The following is a 26,069-nucleotide window of genomic DNA, read 5'->3' on the forward strand; positions in this document are numbered from 1 at the left end:
ATTTTTCTCCTTGTAATTAGGTTATAAAGATATTTAGCTACGGTTACCACTATGTAACAATTGCCTTATCCAAAGCCAAGAAATAGGAAACTCAGCTCAGTCCGTCACCCTATACCAGGCACCACCAAGTAAGAAAAATCATTCGCGGGACTTAATGTTGATTCCTTTTGAAGTATTTCTAGCGGTTGAGATACAATGATTTTTGAAGCCATTTCAAACATATCCATATTTATTTCTAACTGTAAAATACTCTGTAAAGAAAAATGCTTAGGACATAAAGATATTGATTAATTAGGGGCCCATCTATGTTTACTCAGACTTGCTTGTTAAATCGAGAAAGATTTTTTGCACACACAAAACGTTTTTAACATGTTTATTTTTTTTTCTATATTTTCGTCATTGATTGTAATATAGTACGGAGCGAAAAGTGTGGCACTAACCTTGTTATAGCAAGTTAAGACAAGAAATGTTAGCAAGCAATCATAAAACAGTAAAAGCAGAATATCTCAAAAGACTTGAAACGTTTAAGATATTAAATACATTGTTGGTACCGGTATAACAATGGACATCGTTGCTATAACAACTGCTTGCCAAAAAATGGTTACGTGATGCGTCTGGTGCAGGCGTTCTACTCGATCTCGTGTGACGATGCGGCTATGGGACTAGAAAGAACTCCAGTTTAGTATTACTAAAAGTTTTTAATACAGTGTACCGACAGCGCACTTGTCGTTATTCGACGCACCGGTAACATATTCTGAAGTCTAAATTAACTGCCCGTGTTTAACTGCAGCTTACTGCTTGAACACGAATGATAAAAGGCACGAAATAAACTTTTTATTGTGTTGTAGAAATGTATGCAGCTGCTAGGGCAAATTGAACGTTATCCTGTCCTATAGTAAAGATCGTCATGTTAAAATGTCTACTCACTTTTGATTCTTTTATAAATTGCAAGCATTTTAGGCATGAGATTGTAAAGATATTTGTCTGCTGGGTAGCAAATGAATTTCTTTACACAGTAAAAAATATTGAAAAAGTAATATATTGTGTCTTATTACATTAATGTTTATTATTCAAACTCTGCTTGAAATACAAGGCAATATTACTTTGTGTAATGCGCCGCAGATAGCACGCAAACTCTTACGCATTTCACGTCACATGCTACGCAGACCCAGAGGTGGGCGGTTGGTCCTTTGAAAGTACCGTCGGTAACGGTACCGACACTTCGCAAAAAAATGTACCAACGGTTCCGGTATTCGGTACTATTTTAACAAAGTAATTCGGTACTTTGTCGGTACCGGTACCGCTACCTTTTGTTTAAAAAATGCTGCTGCAAATGCAATGTTTGTCGCAATTATGTCCCCGGTAAAGGTTACTCCAGGTCAAAACATATGTGACATTAATCTCTTGCAATTTTATTTGACATCATCATATGTGACATTTTAAAAATCAGTCGCTCTTTACAATTAATCTACCAGCTAGAAGTCAAAGCAAAAAATATCAATCTTAAATTCCAACCTGCACTTTTCTTTTGTATCCAAAAATTTGCTAGAAACAATGAAGTTAGACAAAGTTGTAAAATTTTTTTTAACTTTTGACCGTAAAATAAACAATTATGCTATTTTCTAAATATGTTCAAACTATCTAATACCGATGTTTAATGGGTACTTCACTATGGATATATCAAGTGACTATTTCACCTATGCAGGTTACACAGCCTGTTGTTAAAGATAGGCGTTTAGGTTAGGAGAATGTGTATGTAAAAAGTTGATTTTAGCTATTTAACGTTTTAATTGAGTTAGATTTAGATTAGAAGATAGATTTAGCTAAGGTTACTGTGTTGTAAAACTTAGGGGTAAATATACATATATATATATGTATATATATATGTGTGTATATACCTGTTTATATTTCCGATATCTATGATCAAGAATCAACAAGTATAAGGGAGAGTTTGTTGGGGAAAGTCCCTGTATGAATTTGTCATCATAAAAATTTACATTGGCGTAGGTTAGCAATAGACTAACCAATATTAATTGGTTTTGTTGGATAACCAATGTTAATTGGTTGTTTCAGACTAGTTGCTAGGCCTAAAAGCCGGAGATATTAATATTAGCTGCTTGTCAAACGTAGATTTCATATCACATAAATACGGAGTAAATAAGCATAAGCTTTTTGTAATTCGTGTTAGATGGCCGTGTTGACGTTAAGAATTTTAGGCAGCGTCCACTTCACCGGCTGCCGGTTACCGAATTTGGAAAAAGCTACTTTGGTACATAGCTGCTTTGTTACGCAATCGGTACTTTTTTACATCGGTAAACGGCGGTAAAGTAGTTTTACCGGCCGCCGTCAGCAGAAGTAGGAAAACACAAATAAAGTAGTCGCCAATTAGGTTAGTTTGTGAATTGAAATGTACACTTAATTTCACCTTAAAACAACGTACTAATTTTTCCGAAGTGTAAGTTAACCTAAACCTATTTCCCTCTAACCCAAAATCGCACTTTTCATGATTAAATTACTAAGCTAGGACCAGACTGCAGAGTATGGCAAGAGCACACCTGAGATTTTTTTTAAAACGGCATTCCACAACAGAGCAAACCGATGTCTCCAAAAAAACAGTAGACAATTATTGACAATGTGAACTTTGGTAAACGGCGGCCGGTGAAGTAGACAATTATTTTACCAACCGCCGTTTACCAAAGTTCCGAAATACAAATGCGTAAACGGCAATTTTGAATTGAATTTGAATTGAAATGTATGCTAATTTTCAACAAAATAACGTACTAATTTTTCCAAAGTTTACATTAACCTAAAACTAATCCCCTTTGACCCAAACTCTCTCTTTTCATAATTAAATTACTAGGCTAGGCTGCGAAATGAAATAAACAGTATTTTTCAACCAAAAAACGACTATTTTTCCCAAAATCTCAATTAATTTAAAACTAATCCTCACTGACCTAAACCCTTACCTCTCAAAGCTAAACATCAAAAATTAATTTGGGCAAAAAAAGAAGTCAAACAATAACAAGGTTCGAACCTGAAACCTCCAGCATATGAGCCCCATCGTTAACCACTACACCACCGGCCACCTCATTGCTTTCTTCCTCTCATCCAAACAAGAGTAATAAACCCATCAGCAAAAATCTGCCGGCCACTGTATTGTCATTCAGCAACTTCGGTAAATGGACGCTGGTGAAATAGTCACGTTGAAAATATAATTAATGAAAAATGTGTAAGAAATATTAAATAGTTTAACTCCCAAGTTTACGGCTAAATAAGCTGATTCTTAAACTTCCAAGATTTGGATCCTGGTGCTGGAGGCACTACAACAAGCTTTACTATGACAATAAGAACTTTTAGCTTACTCTGAATTTTCCGATTTTTCATTTTAATGCATTTACAGAATTGCTGCTACTCTAGACTTTAGGACCTTACCTTTTTTGCAAATAGACATTTGTCAACAACTGCTTCCATGTTAAAATAAACTTTTTAACATACCTTCCTCTGGTGCATATGTTTTCAATAGATTTGTAATAATTTAGCTAACTGCAAACATTTCATAAACAAACCTTAAATTTTTTACTCAGTGTGCTGCATAGGGTTTCCTCTTGGAACCAGAAAAAGTTACTCATTTGCCCTCTTCAATTATTTTATATGACACTTTAAATGCTGTCTATCTAAGATTGGATTGCCTAGATATCAACAAAAACTTTACACAATATGGATAGCTGCACTGCTGTGATACGGAGACGTTATAAAGCAGGAGTGCCCAAGCAGGCGAACTGCCATTACAAGTTTATGTTTGGGTGATTTGAAAACGTGTGAGATTAGCAAACTGTAAGATATTGGAAGAAACACTAAAAACAATATGTGTGGAGTTGCGATATGACACTAAACTGGTAGATTGCGGAAGTTTGACTACCAGAAAAGTAAATCTTGGGACCAAAAAGGTTGGGCACCCCTGTTATAAAGGGTTGTTGTTCTGTTAACAGGGGCCAACAAAAAAACTCACAATGACCATTTATTAGACCTTTTAACAAACTTTCTTCTTTCTCTCCTCTCACAATTATGTACAATGTGTAAAGTATTATGCAATGTTGGATGGAGTGCATTTAAATTTTAAAAGTCTCATAAAAGACTTCTAAACAGAAGTGTTAAATATAGTAAAAATACAGAATTTTATCATCAAACATATTTTAATTACAAAAAATGTATCGTAATAATTTTTGCAAACTTCATTGTTACAGATAGGAGACAAGAATTGTGTCTAATCTATTTTTACACGACATATGTTCATTAAAAAAGACATTGCAAAATGTTTGATGGCTACAGAAACTGTAGTTGGATTTTCATTTCTTACTTGATATTGAGCAAAAAGCTTGTTGAGCTGAAGATACTGGAAAAAAATTTTAGTTTCGTTGTCTGGTTATCTTTATATGGTGCCTCAAATGCACCATGTGACCAGAGTTATGAAGTTGCCAGAAACTTTATGCATCATATGTGGCTGATTTAGCATGTATTGTACTGCCATTCTCTTGTTTATTTGTTATTACCTCAGTATAAAGTGTTTTTAAATTTTGTATTATAGAAATACCTTACCCCATTATGAATATTTGAGTATTGTACTGCATGTATCTCTCTCAAGAATTAGCAAAGCTCAAGAATTTCCATGGATTCATCAGATCGTTCGAAATACTTTCATGGATTGCGTATTCTAGTTACTGGACGAACTGAAAATGAGAAACCATTTCCTGATTTAGCATCTGATAATTTTCGGTGTCACTGGAACAAAATGATTTGGTTAGAACTACAGGTGAGATTACTTGTAATCTTGCATATATATGGATGTGGGAGGCTACATTCGGTGCCCCTTATAGTTTATTGTGGGAATGTGTTTTAATATGATTGACAGTATAATTCCATAATTGGAACAAGTTTAAAATGGCTCAAACAGTTAAATAAAAAGGATAAGCTCACATATCTTAATTGTTAACTCAATATTTTTTTAGCCTTTTTCAATTTTGTGATGATGATTTGTGATGATGTTGATGTTCCAGTAATGATATTATTTGGTTGGTGGAATTAATATTACAGCCCCCTTTATTGTAAACAAATTATGTGAAAAATATGTTATAAAATAATGTTCAAGCTGGGCATGGTGTTGCATTTTCGTTGCTTTTATAAGTGACATCATCATAATTACCATTTTATCTGCATGTACACCTTCATAGGTGCTAAAGTTTGGAAAATGCAGTATATTTTTTAAGATATTTTTTAATCATTACTTTTATTCTAATAAATGTTGTATGGATGAACACAGTATGTCATACGCATTTAGTGCTTCCGAAAAATTGAAAGCCGTGTTTTTATTGTTAGTTATGCAATTAACTGACTCAAAGTTACTTTGGAACAACTAAAACTGAATGGTTTCTTTCTTATGGATGGTAATTTTAAGTAAAATGTAGTATTCGCAATGTTTTCATTAAACACTTTTCTTGCACAATTAAAAAAATAAAATAAAACGTTTGCATAAACAATTTTGGATAATTTGGTGATAAACAAAACTGGTTGCATTTTACTTTTTGGTTCCTTAAATTTTTTGAATTTATGCATTAAATTTTGTGTAAATGTCTTGCAATTTCATATAGCAACACATTGACCACTGAAAAATTTAACGTTTAACTCAATAACGAGGCAACAGGACGTTGAATGTGTTTTTGTTCCCCCAACGTAATTGTTTTCTTTTTTGAGCTCATTTGTCTCCTTAAATTCTTGACGTGTGTTGTGTGCTGCGTGTGTGGTGTACCGTGCAGCGCATGAAATTCAAAGCAAAAAATGATGTTGGCAATGATAAGAAACCAGATCAAAAGTTATATCTGTAATCTATCATAAAAAAATAAGTTAACAAGTTTTTTAAATGTGGTAAAGTTTTTTTACCAAACAGGGGCTAACTCTTGAGCGTATACAATGAATGTTTGTTGCTCAAAAAAAAAAACAACAGATGGTTGTTATTGCACGAGAATACCTTTTAAATGCAAACTACTAAGTCTTTATATTGCCTAGTGAGATTGTTTATCATTCACTATTTTGTCTGGCTATGGCTATCCGCAATGTGCTTACCCTCATTGATATAATTTGCTTCAGCTACACATAGCTTTGTTTTTGCAGCACTAAAAAGAAGGTAAATGTGCACCGTGCACAGCTACGTTACATGAAAGGTTGACACAAGATCAAACAGTGCAACAGTTTGTTTCTTGCCGTGACGCGACACCTAATCGAAAGACACTTTATCGAACGACACTTAATCGAACGACAGTTTATCGAACGACACTTAATCGAACGACAGCTGATCGAAACGACAGCTGATCGAAACGACAGTTGATCGAACGACACTTTATCGAACCGACAGTTGATCAAACAACACTTTATCGAACCGACAACTGATCAAAGCGACAGTTGATCGAATCGACTGTTGCTTCTCCCGCACACAGTCATAGCAAAACGTGGCGTACAGTTGCATTGTTTGCTGTAGAAATCTGTCCATGTTTGTTTGATAAAGTTGGATTTTGTAATTTTTGAGATATTGTGATATTTATATAATTTTGCTCTCTCCGCATTGAAGCGTAACGTTTTCGTTTACTCATTTACGCACCAATAACTTGACTAGCTATTCTCTTTCGTTCTCTTCTCACAGCGGGGGCGCGGCGTAACAAGAAGAATTTCTAGAAATGTGTCACTTTTAGAAATACCTAATTTACACTAAATTCACGTTCTTTAGTTTTACAATTATGATGTATACAGGAAGCCAGATGATGTTTCTACTAACCTGTAAAAATCTCATCAGTCTACGACGCATAGTTTTCTAGTAATTAACGATTGCAAATGTGTATAAGGGGTTGGCCACACCTAGTTTTTTTAGTAAACTCGCGAGCCTGGTTAGGATAGGGTTAAAAGATCCACAATTTATCGAAACAACTGACGATATGCACTGTTAAAAGCACGACAACTGACGAAGTGCACATTTCAATCGCATTCATTTAATTACAAGTTGTGTGCAATTGCTCGAAGATAACTTTTTATGTCAATATTCGTTGAGTCATAATTTTCTACTATGCTCTTCAGCCGTTGGTTGACAGCGTCGTAGCGCTTCTTCCGAGGTGGGCCAGCAATTCCAACACTCAATTGCTCAATTAACATTTCGTTGGAACCTTGTTCCCGCTTAATTTTTTTGACGAGTCTGCGTAGCGTCGGATGGGATGTTGAGACACGCTTGCTGAACGCATTGTGCCATCCTTCAATACTATTATTCGTTCGTGGAAGGTCATCTTGAACCCGGTGGAAGACATTCCAACACCGGATAGGAAATAGAGGTTGACGACGATTCCTGCGACACAATCGTCCAATCCAAGTAGTTTCGAAATAGTCAATGTATTCAGACAAGTGCTGCTCATCGTCGTCACTGAACGTGGCCAGGAAGTCCTCGAACCGTTGTACAACGTCTTCAGGCGGAACGAATGCCAGTGCCTGGAAGCATTTTATGCGAAGTTCTCGGTAACGGTGTATACGAGTGGCACCGTGCGATTTTCATCGACCAGCGCGTGTATCGTGTACAGCTGGTATCCAAGTGGGGCAACATCAAATGTACCGTCACAAAACCAATTAGCGCAGTTGTTCAGTATATCCAGATTCTTTTGAGACGCAAACATATAGAATTCGTTCTCATCGTCTTCCTCGACAACGAAGGCTTCTCCCCTCGGTGTCACGCGGAGTTCATCCATCAAGCCGTTTCCTTCTGGACATACGCGCTTTCGCTGTATCATCCGCTTTAATTATGTTGCTTTAGGGAGAGCACCAGCGGTATATACATCATAATTCATTAATGTACACCATTACAAAGACCGCACATCACAATGGCTTATTGTCTCAATGTTTGAGAAACACGTAAAAATCTTGCTTGAACTGTCGGTTCGATAAAGTGTCGTTCGATCAACTGTCGGTTTGATCAACTGTCGGTTCGATAAAGTGTCGTTCGATCAGCTGTCGGTTCGATAAAGTGTCGTTCGATCAACTGTCGGTTCGATTAACTGTCGTTCGATAACGAGTCGTTCGATCAGCTGTCGTTTCGATCAGCTGTCGTTCGATAAAGTGTCGTTCGATAAAGTGTCTTTCGATAAAGTGTCATAGTACCGTTTCTTGCGTCGCCTTTCTATTCTTCACTGTCACTATTACCTAGTTCAACTCATGTGGTGGAGCAATCTACTGTTGCTTTTTTAAAGTAAAAAATATATAAGCACATTGTTATGTCATTGCCTAAAAAATACGGCTCTTTATCTCTTCCTATTTTAAAACCTGTGTTTTGCAAAGTAAGGATTGTCAGTAACAAAATATAGTAAGTTCATTGTGGCATTACACGTCGTAGAAATTGTAGAAAACGTAGAATGCATTTTATGCCAAATTTGTATTTAGAACTGTTACAATTACTGAAAAAACTACTTTAACAAAACTATTGAACAGCCTTGTAGGATTTACAGTAATGCCACATTAGCCAGCATGGAAAAATGTTCTTACTTAAAGTGGATCAGGTAATTCAATTGTCATTAATAATCGAAATGGAGAAAAGTAAGATCTTTTCCTTCCACTTTGTAGAAACTTAGCTGCTGTAGCTACACATGCAAAGTACGTGCTCTTGTTCACGTCTTGGGCACAAAAAACATGTGATTTGTGGTTGATGCATAGGTTTAGTTAATTACTAAGTGCTATTAATTCACAATAAAATGCGAAACAAGTGTGATGTGCTTTCTAAGTAAATGAACTTTTCAATGTCTTTTGGGTAAAAGCATGTTTTCGCGATATTAACTCCAGCCCTGGATCATTACACTTGTCACATTTGTTTAAAACAACTTTTTTGTTGTGTAACAATTACATTGTAGAATTTATCTTGACAACAAGTTATTTCGCGTTCTTTAGTTGCTTTAATTTTGCCAGCTTTGTATTAATACTTTTACCTGATTAATTTCTGCATTGAATTTAAATTTAATACAAGTGGTTTGAATAGTTTTCTTATCGTGCCTATCACTGTCCCTTGAAAGACTTTGTTACTACAAAGGCTTAGTAGCACTGTGTAGTTTTTGCAAAATTGTGTGACTGTTTTGTTTAGCGCTAAAGTTTATCTACCTGCAATTCAGTATTGCATGGAAGCCAATTGTGAAACATCGTTGGACCCAACATTGTCGTCGACATTTAGAATTGGGAAGTTATCATATAAAATCTGGCCAATAGCACGCTGTCTGAAGTACTTTGGCTGTGATTGTCAGCCGGATGTTTTGCAAAAATTCCAGTCAATCATTTTTTCATGCCCTGCCTTTAAATGAATTCTTTTTTACTTCCTTATTCTATATAATCTACATATAGCAATATTACTGATCTACTCCTAGAAAGCAATCTTATTGACATTATGTCTACTACATTATATGATTCCCTTTAAAACTATTTTATATGAAATAATTAATGTGTTTAGTTTACATCTACGGTACTATACTAATATATTTTCTAATGGTATCTGACAAATTTTGGCATGGTTTTATGTTACAATAGGCATGGCAAAATAATCGCTCCGTTGGTGATCAAGACACATGGCTTGTGGAAAAGCGCCAGTCATTTATTCCTAATCTTATAAATACAATTCAAGATTATCATTTTGAAGGAAATTTACAAGGTATATTTTTGCTGAAGTTTTTTAGTTTTCTTTTCAAAAGTGTTAGCTTTAGTTTTATTTTTTTTGTTTTTTATTTAATTTTTTTTTTTGACAACTTTTGATTATTTTGAAAGTTATTGGCTTAGACAATGTTTTTTGACATTTAAGTGTTATTTAAATATAGAACTCTAGGTACTGGTGTTTAGTTCATTTTAGTTACCTTAGCTAGTTTATTACTGTTGTGCTATGTTTGGAATTTTAATGATTTTTTTCATAGATTGGTATTCCTTTTCAGCATCACTTCATGTGCTGTATGAATTAGCAAACTTTTAAATGTTATTGTTAATCTTATCATTCAAAATTAATTATTGTTTAATAACAATGCAAGTTTTAACTGCATACTGTGTAGTATTAAAAATGGTAAAATCAATTTTATTTTTAAAATTATTTTTTTTTTGTCAGAGAATTTTCCACAGGAAGATATCTCACACCAGCATGTTAGCTCTGAGTTTGAATTTTTTCTAAGGAGAAGGTAAATTTATTTCTTCAGTTTTCACAAATATTTTTGAGCTTGTCAGATTATTTCGTCATTTTTACAATATATTGCAACCAATATATGATTTTGATTTTGTTCTTAATTTTTAAAAGTTTTTTCTGCTTTTTTTCATGAATACTCATAACTTAAGTGTACAGCTACTAAACAACAGTACAGTATTGGTGTCTTGTTAAGTAATAAATGCGTAATTGTGTTTTAGTGTTTCTCGATTGTCAGATAGTTACTTAGAAAACCATCGCAAAGCTTCACAAGAGGTGAATTGTTTCTTTTTATAAAAATTGTCTATAATTTCCCTATCTCTCCTTCTCCGTTAAATAGCATCCTTGACATCGAGGGTAGCTCTTCTTTATCTCCACAGCAGAGCAAAGTGTTTCTCACTATTTTTGTTGTTTTTTAACTATTTAAAAATTAAGTTTTATTTTGCGGTGTAATGATCTGGATAAAATAAATAAAATCTGTAAATAAATATATGAACCCTAGGTGTACGAGATGTTGGAAAAAGTTTCGTATGCTGAACTACTGTTTTCATGCTCACAGAGTGTTGGTCTGGGCTTTCCAATCTATCAAAACCCTAATTTTCAAAACAAGGTATGCATAAAGAATATTAAAACAACTGTATTTGTTACAAAGATGTTACAGTATACATTCAGTTCAAACTTCTGTCAGCTTAATAACAGAGCAGTTAGAGTTTTGGGTTACTGCAGGCTTTTATTCGATACACAGCAGTAATGCCTTTGAGCAACACATATACGATGCTTGATAATGAAAAGTGCTGTTGTTGAGTGATTACAGTGTTCATCTTTCAAACAATCGATTCAAACAATTCAAATCTCACCTCCATCTAAAGCTCAAAACATGCACTCATTTTACATCCAGGGTGTAACAACTTAACAGACACATTTGCTTTCAAGAAGAAGCAGTTGAGACAGAATAACTGAACTCCTATGTAGCAAAACCAAGACAAAACGTTGGTCAATCGCTTTTTGCTGATTTGTATATGCACTAAGATAAATGAAATTAAACAAAATTTTTTGTTCATGTTGTCATAGATGCAGGTCAGCTTTGCGTTAATCATTTGTGCACTGATGCAGTTGATTCCAGATATTTGTAAAACACTGAGCTGTGAAGCCATTGTCAATTATTATCCCTTCCTATAATAAAAACAACACTTTTTATTTATACTTTTTTATTTGTTTTTTTATTTTTCTGTAATAACCTTTTATTATTTGTTGTCTCATTACAAAAATTGTATTACCTTACAAGAATCTAGAAAGTCAGCAGCACTTTCTAAGTATGTTGTTTGAATTTTTATTTTTGGCCTGAGGAAAGTATTTGCTCGACATAAACTCGGCAAAGTCTCTTCACGGTTCCTCCTTGCGAGTCCTAGTTACTTAGTTTTTGTGCATTTTTCAATTGACACAGTTTCTGTTTATATGGTAATGCTAATGCTTGAACTGTTCACCATGACCAGTGAACAAGAGCAAGCATTGTTCATACCTTGCCCAATGGCATTACTATGGTAAAGATTACCACTGCAGATCGAAGAGAGGTTTGCAAATTTACGAGCCAGACATGCTAATTGCTCCTCCATTAAGCCGACGACCTTTGCTTTGCCCTCTAGCTGCTCTGCCACTAGGCAGTGCTATATGGGTTTTCAATTTTTATTGCACTTGGTAGGGCATTTGTTGTGCAGTAGATTTACTATCTGGCAATTAAGAGTCATTGAAATGGCAGTTCATGCCTTTTCAGCATACTCAAATTTGCCATTCTTCATAACGCTGGCTGACGTAGGAATTTGCAAGTAGTTTATGTACCTGTGACACTTAAATGCCGAAAATAAATTTCAGCTGCAAACAGTCGCCTATTTGTAGAGTTGTTTTTCTGTCTAAGGCTTAGCCACTCAACAACTACTGCCATAGTTGTTTCAAATGTCATCCATCAAGCATGTTAACTTCACAGTATAATGGCATAATTGTCACCGCCTGTCATAAATAACAGCAACTGTGCAATATTATTTCAACAATAATTGCTTAACCACTACATATTAGGGATGGGCCGAGACGAACCCAAAACCCGAATAGATTCGCTGAATATCACGTTTATGGAAGATTCGGGCGAACACGAATACCAACAATGGCGAACCCAAATACAATATTACTTATAAATTTACTGACTTTTGTTAAAAATTATGATCTAGTTTCCCGACAAAGCTAAACTAGAGTATGCAGTACTTACAATGAAGGTCGTTTTCCTAATGATTTTGCTTTTTCAATCGTTTTTAGACACTATTTTTCGAAAGAAAGCGATTTGTTTATCGATTACATCATGTTACAAGCAAGACTTGACAAATTTTGGATGAAATTTTATTGTTTGGTTCTAATGCGAATAGATTCGGGATTCGTTCGTGTCGACCTTCATGATATTTGGGTTCGCACGAACCCGAATAATCTTCCTCGCGGCTCATCCCTACTACATATTATTGAAAAATTGTTTCTCAAGTATGCTTACTGATTCTAAACTCTTCTTTGATTTATGATCAACTTATTTTTGAATTTTCTTCTGACTTTAGACTGTATTCTGGTCTATTGAGTTGTCAGAGTTGCTCTTAACCCATATAAGGTATCTTTTTAGAATGTTTTTGTATATTTTGTTTTAAGCTGAAATCGTTGTGTATTTGGTTCAATATAAGTACAGAGTTGGTGCATTGCTTTTCTACAATATTACGAATGCTGGGATTTCCACATGATCAGTATCAATTTTCGTGAGTAAAGTATTTATAACGAACTGTTTGTATTTAACATAGCAAAAATTTGAGATCATCTAATAAGATATGCAGTCCTGATAAATTTTTAAACAATAAAATTCTAATGAAACTGAATTTTTATTTTTAATGAATTTATAAATATTCATAAATAGTTTTTATTTTTATTAAAATAAGACATTTTGCAGATGTATAAATGAGGATATTTGCAATTATCTACCTTCAAAAAGTGTCATTTTGGCACCTTTAAAATTGCCAGCTACTATAGATGAAATAATGGATGCTATTGGAAAGGTAGTGACAAATATTCATGCAAAGCTTATGTGTATGTCTAAGCTCATGTCCTTCACTAAGTTAGATTTGTGAAATTAAGATAAAATCAATTTTCTTGAAAAAAAAAACTTGAGATGGCCAAATAGGCAATATATCATATTAATGTTCTGCAAAATTAATAAATATCATAGACACTGAATTCACTAATTTGGGGCTGTATTTGATGATATTTATACATGAACAGTAGGTGCAGCAAGCAGAAATAAGATGGTGTTAGTTTACTGCCACCAGTTTACTACCATTATATGGTATCGCGTTCATGTTATTGTTTTGGGCTACATGATTTTAGTAATGCTTATTCGCTTATTAGATAATTCTATTTCATAGAAGGACTAATATACGTTGTTTATTAAATAAACTAATAAAGTTGTCTATTTAATAACTTATCTTGTTGGTATGTAGGCTATGGTAGTAAAATACCTATATGTTTTTGCATGATCCTCTTAAATCTTCACTCTACTTTGCCTATCACTCATAGTTTGAAGCCCAAAATTAAATCTGAAAAAATTTAACTTTCCACAAGCTAACACCATGTTATCAAATAATATGAAGAATGTCCAAAAGTATTTTTTAATTGGCACGACAATGGACTATTAATTAGTAAAACATTTATAATATGTTTTCAAGATAAATGATCAAACATGTTCTCATACCGTTGTTAATGCTATAGATGACTGAGTCTTCCTTGAGACAATATAAGGTGCAAGAGATATTGTTGCTTCTACTTAAAAGATTCTTAGGCTGCATGGTAAAGTCTCATGAAATTGTAGAAAAATTTGAAAAGAAAACCTGTTATCAACCTGGTAAGTATCCCCTAGAAAGCTTTATATGTGCAACTTTCACAAACCATTCAAATTGCTGATGTGAACATTAAGGCTAGAACTGTTTGCATTATTATTGATACTCTGTATGCTGTACATGATCAGTATTCCTGTGCTGTACATTATTTATATAATGCTTATCTATCTTTACATGTTTAGAGCTTTCTGAAAAATTTCATCAGTGTTGTTCAACGACCTTTAAGTAAGCCGATTTTTAAATATTCCAAGTTTTATTTCACTGATTAGTTTTAAATTTGGCTGACTATCAGCACTTTAAATGGTGACATATATTTCTCTCTGATATATCAATGCCAGATTTTACACAACCATGCAAGGAAAATTGTTTAACTTTTTTTATAATTAAGTTAACAAACAAGTTATCACTTAATGACAATGTGATTTAGGAAAAGATTTAAGAAAGATGTAAGTTTCTTAAAAATAGTTTTTCTATGTATGGTTTACATTTTATTTTCAGTCAATGGCAGTCACTTGTTAAAGACATTCACGAGTTTTATCCAACCTTGAACTTTGACCTTCATCATGAATCTTCAATTGAGATTGTTGAATTTCATGGTTTGCCTGATATTCAGCCTCTTCATGCATTTGTTCTTGATATCATTTTTGCCATTGTTGGAAAATGTCTTGTAATTCGTTTAGAGCAGGCACAAGCCTGTCGACAACATTGTGGATCAAGAACCAGTTTATTGACTGTTCAGCAAGTAGTCTGTGAATGCAAGGAGGTAGGTCATATTTATAACAGTGTAATATACACCTTGTCTGCTTTGCTTGTTTTTTTTGACAGGTGATTTTTGGAAACAAATGCAAAAGAAAACTTTCTGCATGACATTTTGCATTAATTGAAAATTTCAGCCTCTAATTTTTTGTTGCAGGTTATTCATTGCTCACTTTTAATACATTCCATTCATCAAATGTTTCGCATAATTCCAGTTCAAGTTGACCGTAAATGTCCAACTAAGGTGAGCTTTTTAATAGTTATAAATGGTGTATTTTGCATAGAACATATCGCCTGTTTAATTCTAATTAATTATTTGACCAGGCCTGGGAACCTGCTAAAAGCAATACAAGACAAGGCAATAATTTTTAGAAAGATTTTAAAATTTAAAGTAACTGTCTATTGTAAACATATTTGTTGTTGCACAAGTATTGACCGTGTTATCTTGTAAACAAACCTACTTAACTTGAGAATATGTTTTAGAAGGCACCATTTAAACGTGATTTACTGTACCTATTTGAAACTTATATGGAGTTTGTGGAATTATGGATCTTGGCACAACTAACAGGCCTCCCTCACGCCCCACGAGCCTTTATTGAAAACCTTACCACCGAATGGAATTTTGCCAAAATGGTAACTGCCACTGTTATAAAAGAACCGTTATATAAAATTAGTTTACATATCAACGCAGTCATATGACAAGTCACAAGTGTTATTAACGCAACTTAGTGCAAATCGTGCTTTTTCTTGGCCAAAAGTTGCTTGCAATATGAGTTAATCAAGTTTTTGGAGTTACCATCCTTGTTGATTTCAAATTCATTCCTTTATTTACCGTAGATATCAGTAAAAATTGATGTGATGTCGTATGTTCCCTGTGCGTGCAAGATGATAGAGGTCTGCAGAAAGGTCTTTGAGGCTACAAAAAACTTCTTGGAAACTGCCTCATTGGCTATTATTCAGTCGAAAATTGATGAAGATACTTTATTTGAAGGTGTTCATTGTTTGGTGCAAATTACGAATTGTACTGAAATTTGTCATTTTGATAGTTTTCTTGTTTCTTGATGTCCAACTATGCATAAAACAATTATGCAAACGGTTGGACTGCTTATCATTTTTGCTGATCATTGTTTCCAACAAATTCTTATCAGACCTTGTCAAAAAAAGTTAACTACTATCACTTTTGCTGGTATACTTCTTTTACTAGCATGTTAATTGCAAGTGGTCAGTAAGTATGAAAAACACTGTACATAATGATGATTGCTTGTTATTTTAGCTCAGAAATTTGGAAAAGAAATTAAATCACCCACTTCACCTCAGGCAAGATAAAATATTAGATGTCCTACTTTTAGCATTTTATCTGGACTGTAAATGGCAATATTAAACTTTGCATCTGTTCTTCGGTTAATGAAATGTAGCTGGCTGAGATTTTTTGTTTGTGCATCATAGGCTGGTGTGTTGTGGTTTCATCGGCAAAGATCTGAAAGCCCACACATTGCCCGTCGCCATTCATCTATTTTCGATGTGGATGACAGACCGGTTTTGCATTTTTCAAAATCTGCACCATTGCTTAATGTTGATCCTGTTGATTTTAACAGAAGATATGTGTTTGAATTAGGAAGGTAAGCAAGCATTGCACCTTCATTTATATCCTAGGATAAAATAGATTTTCCTTCAAAACAGATTTACTTGCTATGTCATAAACTGATTAAGTATTTAAGAATGTTCAGCTTTGGTGCAAATGTATAAGCTGAGTGGGATTTCATATTGTTGTGTTTTTATTGAACAATAATTTATTTGTGAAAGTTTGAATGTGTTTTATTTTCATAGATCATTATTTGAGTTCTGAAAAGTGCAACTTCTTAAGCAATGTTTCCCATAAGAAACTGTTTAAAAAGCATTTATTTCGAGAATATCAAAAATACTCATGTTAACTCTGAAAAAAACAATATTTTAGGGTAGTAAATGGCCTGATTTACGCCCAAAGTAAACATTAATAGTAATACAGCATGTTGTACAGCAATACATATTTTCAATGAAAGAATACTTGTTAGGAGCAGTTCATTTACGCCTTTAGTTGTTGATTATGATCGGGTTCTAAGCAAAATTTGGTTTCAGGGGCAAAATTTTTGTAGAAAGATTTGGATTTCATGTTGCTTGAGTTTAGGGTGTTCAGGTTATGGCTTATCACTGTACCTTGTGCATTCCTAAATTTTTCTCAAGTGCTTCATGCAAAACGTGTGTGGATGCATTGAAGCGCAGAACATGATAGGAACATTGGTTTCAAAGCTATTACTAACACAAGCAGTAGCGAAAAAATTTACACATTTTGTAAGGGCTGTGAGAGATCTGTTTGAAGAAGTGCAAGAAAGATCAGGCAATGCAATTAGTTTTGGAAAATGTTTGAGAAAAGATCTGGAATCTTCTGTTGGGTTTAGCTTTATACGTGAAACAAAGAGCCATCACAAGAAACGAAAATTGTAAGTTTTTTTTGTCAATTAACACAAGTATTCATCATCGTTTTGTAGGTATATTGCTCTTTTTACATTTAACTGACTCCTTAATTAACAGTAGATAATGGATAAAATGATTTCCTTGGTTAGATGGTTTCAAGGATGTTTTTACTTTCACTGATGCTACAGTTTATTTTAAATTACTAACTTGCAGAACTTGCTCTTATTGTGGGTTACTCAAGACAATGGAGAAGAATGGCTTCACAAAAGTTGATATTTCGTGGAAATCAAACTATCAGCTATCTGCTGGGTAACATTACCTCTTAGATTTTATACTAATATCATTTGTTTATGTAAGTATTTGATATATTTCTAAATTCCAATTTTTTTAATTTTTAGGTTTCATCCTGAAAATTTCATGCTTTTTGCCTTTGAGAGTTCTATTAAAAGCAAGTTGAACAACGTGCAGTCCCCACTTTCTTTTAAAAGCAATGCCGAAAAACTAAATTTATTGAAACAATTAGGTGCAAAAGTTGTGAATTTTTCTTAGTTTTTGTGTTTGTTACTGTACTACTTTTGTTTTAGCATATACCATTTGCATCGTAGTTACTCTAGATTAGCCACAAGTTACTCTTGTGAAATTTCATAATATTTAGTCTAATTTCCTGGTATACATTACACTGTTTTTCAAGTACAGTTTCCTGCTGCAATATATTACTGGCTGCTGAAAATTCTGATTTCATTTGTTCATACTCATTTCTGGTTGTGCGTGAAAATCAACATAGCATGGTATGTTATGACATGTTTCTTAATTTATTTTGTTTAATTAACGCAAATTAGATGGACCATTGCAAATTGCCCTTTCTCCTACGTATGCTTAAAGTTGGTATCTACAGTTCACTTGAGTAGTTTGACTATTTGTTAGCAATGATTTTCAAATGTTTTAATTTAACATCTTTCAGATCAAAAAGCATAATGAAACGCCACAATGTAGTGGTAAAACTACCAAGCATGCAGCATGCTGTAGGTATGTGTGTGCAAATTATATGTATATGATATGATAGTAATCTTATTGATTTTAGCCCTGATGTTTACCAACAGTTTACGTAAAACACAAGTTGATTTGCAGTAGTTTTCCTTTGACAAATAACTAATTTTCCATAAACTTTTCCTATTTTATCTTTTTCTTCTTACAAAATTGCTTTTATTTATGTCAAAGCTTTAAGATTAATCAAGTTTGCTTGTATTTCCATTAATCCTCATCAAAAAGCTTCTAACTAGTTTTCCTGATTTATAATTAGCAGCCCTTTCTGGTATCAAAAAAAATCACCTCTCATCTTTAATTAGTTATGCTTATTTTTAGTTTGCTGATTTGTAGTAGATTTAGCAGTAGAAGTACTAATTCAGGTTAAAATATAACTGTATCGTATGATACAGGTATATAATTTTTTCTACCCACAGTATAAATGTGCTTGTAGGATAAAGCCATGGTCGGGACCCACTGTTTGCTTAGATGAAGCTGATCTTTTAGAAATTGATATGGATGTCTGTGATTTACTGTGCAAAGACCTTTCTATTCCGCATGATGTGATGCTTTTATCACAAAATGGTATTGACATGGGTCGAAAAAGAAGAAATATTTTAAAGTTGTTTGGCAAATACATAGAGGTAGATACATAGAGCTCAGTGGTATATTTCAGTAATTCTTGTGGTTTTGAATATTTATGCTAAATTTGGAAATATTTTTTGTTTTTTAGAGTAGTTTGTTATTTACTTGGGTGAAGAAATGTTTTTTAGTTGTGTATGAAATGCATTTATTTTATTCCTGAAAAATTTTGTATGGAACAATTTTCGGATGTTTTGTACTCCATGTACACAATGCCTTGTTTATCATCACATATGAAACCAAAAAAACTTACACTACATAAAAAAAGTATAAAATGAATAAAATTGGTGGTGAAAGCTTGAATTTACATGTTAATTAGCACAATAAAGATTCTGTAACAGATCCTGATGGTCAAAACATCTTTTTAGGTGTCTATTCCTCAAACTGGTCCACATCAAAAAGTCCAGTCATCAATGGAGCAACTGAATCAAACAGTTCTTGAGTACTCTCAACTTTTGACCCAGCAAATTGATGTGGTAATAGCGCACTACCTTAATTCACTTTATATCAGTTATGCAAAGACTAGTGATTTCTCAGTTCAGAAGTATTGCGACTAGTATTCTTTAAGTTTCGCAGCTAAATGCAAATCAATAGTCAGTAGCCTTTTTCGTCTCTTGTGAGACGTATTAACTTTGGGTGCCATCTGGTTCCGTTCTGTACTGCACGCCATGTATTTAGTCCAGCTCAGTCATCATCATCCTTTCCCATATTGTATTTGATCAGCCAGGTAGGGTCAATCTCAGTAATGTTATGATATGCTGTTCTCCGGCATTCACAAAGTTTGTTCAAGGAAACTTCACTTTTGTCAGGCGTTGGAAGTTTTTTTAGGCAATGTTTAGTTTAAGATCTTCTCAGTCAAAAGTGCAGCACATCTTCCTAGGGCAATTGTTATGAAAGGTATCAATCCTCGTCTTGTCCACTGCGCTCCAAGCCATCCATATAACAAGACAGATTTGACAGTGCTGTAGCAAGTGAGTATTTTGTGATTCTAGTAAAGAGTTTTTCCCATTCCTGGTTTCTGTACAACGAATTTCATCAGGAATATTCACACAATCATACTACTAGAAAACTGGTTCTTATTCACTGTGTGATCCAACATGATAGAAGCAATAGTTTTCTGATAGAAATTTCTCACACACAACCCCCAACTTGAAGGACCAAATCAATGGTAATTGATAAATATACCCGGTTTTAGTAATAAGCAAATCAGAAGGAGTAATTTCAAAAATAATGGTAGGTGCAACTGCAGAATAAGCTGAGCACAGTGGTGAGGTTTGAGACGAAGTTACAATTATGTTATTTCGTTTAGGGATCCTCTATCTGTGTTTCTGTTGTTCTTGCTTTTCTTATTAATGGCTAATCAAAAGCACTCTTGCAGATGAGCAGATTGCTCTGTAACCAAGCTGAAGGCGACATATCCTTTCATGAAGGAGAAGATTTGCTGCCAGAGATATCTCGCATTGTTCAAAAAAATTTTAATATTGGTTTTGAATGTCTAAAAGAAGCAACTAAACTCCTTTGCGGTAAGCAATAGTTTAATGTTGTTATCCAGCCATTATCTCATAGAAAATATTTGCTGTCATTAGACTGCTAGAGATTGTGTTCAGCTCTAGTTTTACTTCTGCATTGGGCCCTGTATGTTTGTTGAATCATGGTATAGGTCATCACCGCATTTCCATGGAACGAATTCAGTTAACATACATGAAATCCTGGATGAATTATGTGATGGAGTGCTTACCTCGTGGGACTGGAAAGAAACCTCGTTGGGCAAACTCGGTAGTTTGGCCACGCTCAAGCTGAATAAGTGACATTTAACTGGTTTTTAAACGATCACTACCAATCCATTCTCATTTTTTAATATGTGTTTTAGGGGCTTCATTTTTTAGCCAACCTAAATCTTGACCTCATCAAGGGTTTAAGTAATGAAGAGTATGGTGATTTCAAATTACTCATACAAAATTTCCTAGACCATCTGATTGGCTCTCAACCACATAAGGCAAAAGTGAGTTAATGCGGCTAACTATCGCTTTAAATTCAGAAAATTAAGACCATTCTCTTTCTGAACTATTGCATTGCAAATATACTGATTTTGCCTGTATATTTAGACTCAAAGTGTTCGTGAATGTCCTGATGCAACTATATATCGATCCTTGAGCTCTCATTCGTCCAAAGATGAAAAAGGTAGTGGGAACACAGGTTAGTTTAATAGAAATCTATTGCATGATGACGCGTATTTTTAACAATGTTTTCCTTTGTTTTAGAGATGGCATCTTTTGTGTTTGAAGTTTTGTAAGCATGTTAAAACCAAAGTAATTTTTGCGAATGATTATATTTTTCTCTTGTCAAAAAGTTTGATGCCTTGAGTTACAGATACACACAACTTGTCACAAGATCCGGATATAGACCTTGATGATGATTTTAACATGTTACCAATAGAAAAAATGCGTTTTGCTATTCGTGACATGGACTTGGAAATTGATGAAAAGAGACTTGATGAAGGAAAAATAGGTATGGATATTTGGTGAAAAGTTTGGTGCTTAATATTTTTTGAATTTTTGATACCAAATAGTTAATTCAAAAAGTGATGTCATAATATTTCACATTATTAGCATAGCTTAAGACTATATCAAGATTTGCTGTTACATTTTATAGGTCAAGTTGTTGAAACTCCTAGAAATCCATCTTTGGAGCAAATAACCTTAAGATCCATAGACTTTCAATGGCAACGTGGCAACCAGATTGGTGCAGGTTCATTTGGTAAAGTGTACACTTGCGTCAATTTGACTTCTGGAAAGATAGTTGCAATGAAAGAGGTTTAAACAACTTGTATTAATTTAATGGAATTATTGTTGTAATGTTATTAAGTTTATTACTATACTTTTTGTGTATTTTCTTCTTTTTGTGTGAAGTCACGTGATTTACAGTTGCGGGATTTTCCCAAAAACTAGTTTTATGTGAAATTTTTTAAATTTTAATTCACTCGTCATAAAACTTTGTCTGAATATTATTATGGTAACACCTCTCACCTGAAAACTTGGTTATGGTCACGCGATTCATATTTCAGGGATTTCTAAAATTACCCTTTTCATAAAATTTTTAAATAAACATCACTCACTGTATAAGAAAAACTGATTATGTTTGAAAGAATAAATTTTTTTTGCTTATAACATTCTTCCGTATTTTTAGAAGTTAGACGGCTTAATTTTGATTTCTAACTTATAAAAACTTGATTTATCACCTACTAGTGTACATTTTAGTTGTTAATTACATTTTGTTTATTTTTTTAAAACCGATAATCTTCTGTTCCTATTAAACTACATGCCCTAGAACAATTTCGTTTGCTAATCTTTGTAGATATCATTTCAAGCAAACGACGAGCATCAAATGAAGGAAGCATTGGATGAAATTACTAATTTTGAAGGCATCACTCATCCAAATTTAGTGAAATATTATGGAATTGAACTTCACAGAGACCAACTGTATGTCTTGTTTTTACTTTCTTTTTTTAAAGGATTGATTATAAAATCATCGGATTTCATACATTTCAAATCTTTTGCATGTTTGTCTTGGCCAAAGAGGGCTTTTAGTCAGTAAAAATGATGTTACTAGGGCACTTTTTGTGTTCGTATTCAACTTACGACTATTTTTAAATTAATCACGTTGCAACTTTAAAGATATTTATTTATGGAATATTGTGACGCTGGGACACTTGAAGAATTGTGTAAGATCGGATTATCCGAGGCTTTGATACAGCTATACACTGTACAACTGGTGACAGCAGTGTCCATATTGCATCAGAATGGTGTAGTCCATCGGGATATAAAAGGTGGTTTAATTTAACAGCAGACAACGTTTTGACTGACAGTATATCTTAATACTCCTTCCAGCCCCACTATTAACTTTTGTCCGTTTGCTTATGGTTTATAAAGCTACACTGAGTAAATCGTTTTGTTATTTTATCAACCCAGGTAGCAACATATTTTTAACATCAAACGGTTTATTGAAACTTGGTGATTTTGGAAGTGCAGTTCGTTTGATGAATCGAACGCAGACTCTTGGTGGAGAAATCGTCGCTCATCGTGGTACAACTGCCGCATACACAGCCCCCGAGGTGATTCGTGCTTTTGCTTCATTAACTAACTACTTTTGTGCTTTTAACGACTTCTACACAGTTTTTGTTTCGGATATTCGACGTCTTTCTTTTTTTACTTTAGGTATTTAACTCTGTTGAAAACAGAGGGTATGGAAGGGCAGCAGATGTGTGGAGCGTTGGATGTGTTGTGATTGAAATGACAACTGGAAAGGTAGGGAAGACAAGATATTACTGAAGATGTTAAAACTTCGGATAGTCAAGGTTTCAAAAGGAACAGTGAAACTTTATGGGGCATTCACAGCCTGACAATAATGTCAAAATTCATTTTTGTAACATTTCAATTTACTAAAAGCTTATTCCAAACCACTGATGCATATAGATTTTATAGTTCTACTTGCTTTGTTGGTAAATGAACTAAATATTTAAAAATTGTAGCAATACATTATCTTAATTCTCACATATCCTGTTTTATATATCACCAGAGGCCCTGGCATGATCACGAACCATTCCAGATCCTGTATAAGGTCGGAATGGGTTCAAAGCCAACCATTCCTGCAAATATCAGTGAGGATGGAAAGTCTTTCATCTTGCACTGTTTGGAGGAGGATCCATCGCGGAGGTGGAATATTCAATCGCTTCAATCTCATCCATTTGTAAAGGTGAGGGGCCGTGATGAGAATTTTTTCTAAATTTAAGAATATCTTTATTAAAACTACCACTTCTGAATGCTTACTTATTATTGTAAAAAATCTCAGGTTGCCCTTCCTGATTACTCCAAGACCAAGGTCTAAGACGACTGACCTTGTGTTTTGGTCCCTGGCACAGTGGAAGCGCCAAAACATGTGCTGAAGTTCAAGAAGGCGTTTATAAATCAAGACAATAACGACGAAGTCAGAAGGTTGAAAGGCTATCGTGACTGCAAGTTTTGCTAATACAGTTGTTGAATTCGTTCCTAGAAGGTTTTTGGTTGTTTTTCGTGAATTATGAAACTAATCGATGAAGAAACGCTTGAAACACTGCATATTCTAATTACAGGATACTGCATATCATTGAGATAGTACAATGTGTAAAAAGTGGTTTGAAACATTGCCTCTGTGACTGTGTGTATATGCAAAACCGCTAGGTTTTACCTATTCTGCTCATTTTGGACTGAAGACCAAGGAAGGAACATTTTCAAAGTGCATTGTTTCTATAAGGATATCCAGTGTGAATTTGTGAAAATATAAGCATATGCTAAGCTTAGTAACCAGCCATGTTTATTCACAAGCGCAAGGCTATCTTTGTTCTTTGTTTGTGCAAAGACCTAACTTTCTGCCAATTATTTTCATATCGTTTTGGTAGTGATTTTAGTATTGTTGCATTGCGTTATTTAATCTTATATATAACTTTCTTTATGCAATCGATAATTTAAATATGTTAGGTTAGACATACATTTAGCAGAATTTGAGCTTCGAAATCAAACTGCTAAACAAAACTCAATCTATTTCACTAATTATTATATTCTTATAAAAAAAAGCATGTGTAGGATTAAACATTTGTTGCTGGAATAGATTCAAGTATATAACGATTGTGTTTACTCGCGTCGTCAAATCATCGACAATGTACAGTAAATAGTGATATTTCTTGTGCAACAATCATTTTAATTGCGTAATTCTTAAGCTCTTGCCAAATCTGTTAGTTTTGATACGTTAATGGTGAATTTGCCAGATTTTTCAGTGACTTTATTGTATTGCATTTGCACAGTACTGGTGACTAGGACCCTGCTTGTTGACCATGTTGCATTTTTCAAGCAACATGTCGTTGCAAAAACCGATTGGCTGCATACACCGATGGGCTTGTTAGCGCCACCTCGGGACTATGAGATGTACGAAAATTTATGCCCACGGTCTCGCTAACCATTTAACTGCGTAATTCAGTGAAAGTAAATATCAAGCAGCATACAGTGAGTCTGAGTTATAAATTTTAAAAGCAATTGAGTATAATTGAATCTTATCCGTGTTGTTTTTTTTGCGTTCAATTTTTTTTAAGCCGATGTTACATCTAAAGGTTTGTGCCAAAATATATATTTCGTTTCATCATACGACATTTCTTAACTTAAAGTATTGTTACTACGTTTTATTTGAAGTGCTGTGATTGACATGAGAGATGTGGTATCGGAAACTTTATCCTACTACTGTAACTATGGTGACGCTTACTGCCAATTGATTTCGTTCTCGATTATATCCAGACCATTTCAACCTAACCATATATCTGTAATTCTGTATCTTATAGCTCAGACCAAAAAACTCTACTTGTTGCAAATTGTGTTGTATAGTTTTATTTGGTTAGGTTGAAACATTAACATTTCATTCGTGCGTAGGTATTTGGGGAGGTATTGCTGACTGTTAAATAGAATCGGTAAAACCAATGATGACCTTTTGATTCGAATCCATTTCCGCTTAAGACTACTTTTATCAAAGGGCTCGTTGCCGATAAATAATATGACTGGTCTCGGCAAATATTGTCTCTTATTGTAATGCTGGCTGAATGGTCTCCGAGTTTTTAGGTTCTGTTTCAAAAGATTGTGATCAGGTCTGGTGAGTTTATCAGGTACTTTTGTAACTACCTGTTGTCGGCGAGGAAAACATCTCAGCACGCTACCAACCTTTTCTTATGCTGCTGATACTTTTGACAATAAGTTATAGGGGTAGAGTAATCTGGTTGAAAACACCACATATTCATATTCCGTAGTAATTTTAGATGTTTAAAGCAAAACTTAAAAGCTGACAACGTTTGAGAAGAATGTACTATATAGGCTCGGTTTTAAACTGATATCCACATTTACAACCTTTCTGCAACCCCAAAGTTATTGTATATACTTTATGAACCACAAGTTTAAATCCTGGATAAGACGCATTTTCTTATTTTGCACGACGTGGGGTAAAGTGTATTAATTTAATGCTTTTGACCATAGTCATATCACATC

At 34.0% G+C, this 26,069-nt stretch overlaps 1 protein-coding gene and 1 long non-coding RNA gene across 3 annotated transcripts; one reads left to right on the forward strand and one right to left on the reverse strand.

The window, feature by feature from the left end:
- The first annotated feature begins 4,575 nt into the window (after positions 1 to 4,575).
- LOC143468857 (mitogen-activated protein kinase kinase kinase 4-like) lies at positions 4,576 to 25,511 on the forward strand. Of its 2 annotated transcripts, none has more exons than XM_076966307.1 (34): positions 4,576 to 4,810; positions 9,592 to 9,712; positions 10,154 to 10,223; positions 10,447 to 10,501; positions 10,728 to 10,835; positions 12,905 to 13,008; positions 13,197 to 13,302; positions 14,012 to 14,144; positions 14,322 to 14,364; positions 14,638 to 14,902; positions 15,053 to 15,139; positions 15,379 to 15,528; positions 15,733 to 15,886; positions 16,169 to 16,212; positions 16,342 to 16,514; positions 17,229 to 17,372; positions 17,560 to 17,655; positions 17,745 to 17,869; positions 18,043 to 18,134; positions 18,308 to 18,372; positions 18,824 to 19,013; positions 19,380 to 19,487; positions 20,390 to 20,534; positions 20,672 to 20,787; positions 20,882 to 21,013; positions 21,117 to 21,207; positions 21,382 to 21,519; positions 21,664 to 21,824; positions 22,366 to 22,490; positions 22,686 to 22,837; positions 22,980 to 23,122; positions 23,226 to 23,315; positions 23,587 to 23,763; positions 23,860 to 25,511. In XM_076966307.1, exons 1-34 carry the CDS (start codon positions 4,667 to 4,669, stop codon positions 23,893 to 23,895), a joined length of 4,083 nt encoding a protein of 1,360 aa, XP_076822422.1. In that variant the 5' UTR covers positions 4,576 to 4,666; the 3' UTR covers positions 23,896 to 25,511. The 2 variants fall into 2 exon arrangements, with proteins under 2 accessions (XP_076822422.1, XP_076822423.1); XM_076966308.1 differs by having other exon boundaries at positions 15,382 to 15,528.
- LOC143468858 (uncharacterized) lies at positions 10,845 to 11,734 on the reverse strand. The gene is made up of 2 exons (XR_013119031.1): positions 11,503 to 11,734; positions 10,845 to 11,398 (listed from the first exon to the last, which is right to left on the reverse strand). It is a non-coding gene; the product is annotated as an uncharacterized LOC143468858 (long non-coding RNA).
- Positions 25,512 to 26,069: the final 558 nt, after the last annotated feature.

Source organism: Clavelina lepadiformis, chromosome 8 (assembly GCF_947623445.1).
Source record: "Clavelina lepadiformis chromosome 8, kaClaLepa1.1, whole genome shotgun sequence".
In the NCBI taxonomy this organism is placed as follows: Eukaryota; Metazoa; Chordata; class Ascidiacea; order Aplousobranchia; family Clavelinidae; genus Clavelina; species Clavelina lepadiformis.

Bases quoted from the DNA above. Each gene is read 5' to 3' on its own strand.
- LOC143468857 (XM_076966307.1), top strand. From the start codon at position 4,667: ATGGATTCATCAGATCGTTCGAAATACTTTCATGGATTGCGTATTCTA. The intron at 15,140-15,378 runs GTGAGCTTTTTA...AATATGTTTTAG, and splicing joins ACCGTAAATGTCCAACTAAG to AAGGCACCATTTAAACGTGA. The intron at 17,656-17,744 runs GTAACATTACCT...TTTAATTTTTAG, and splicing joins AACTATCAGCTATCTGCTGG to GTTTCATCCTGAAAATTTCA.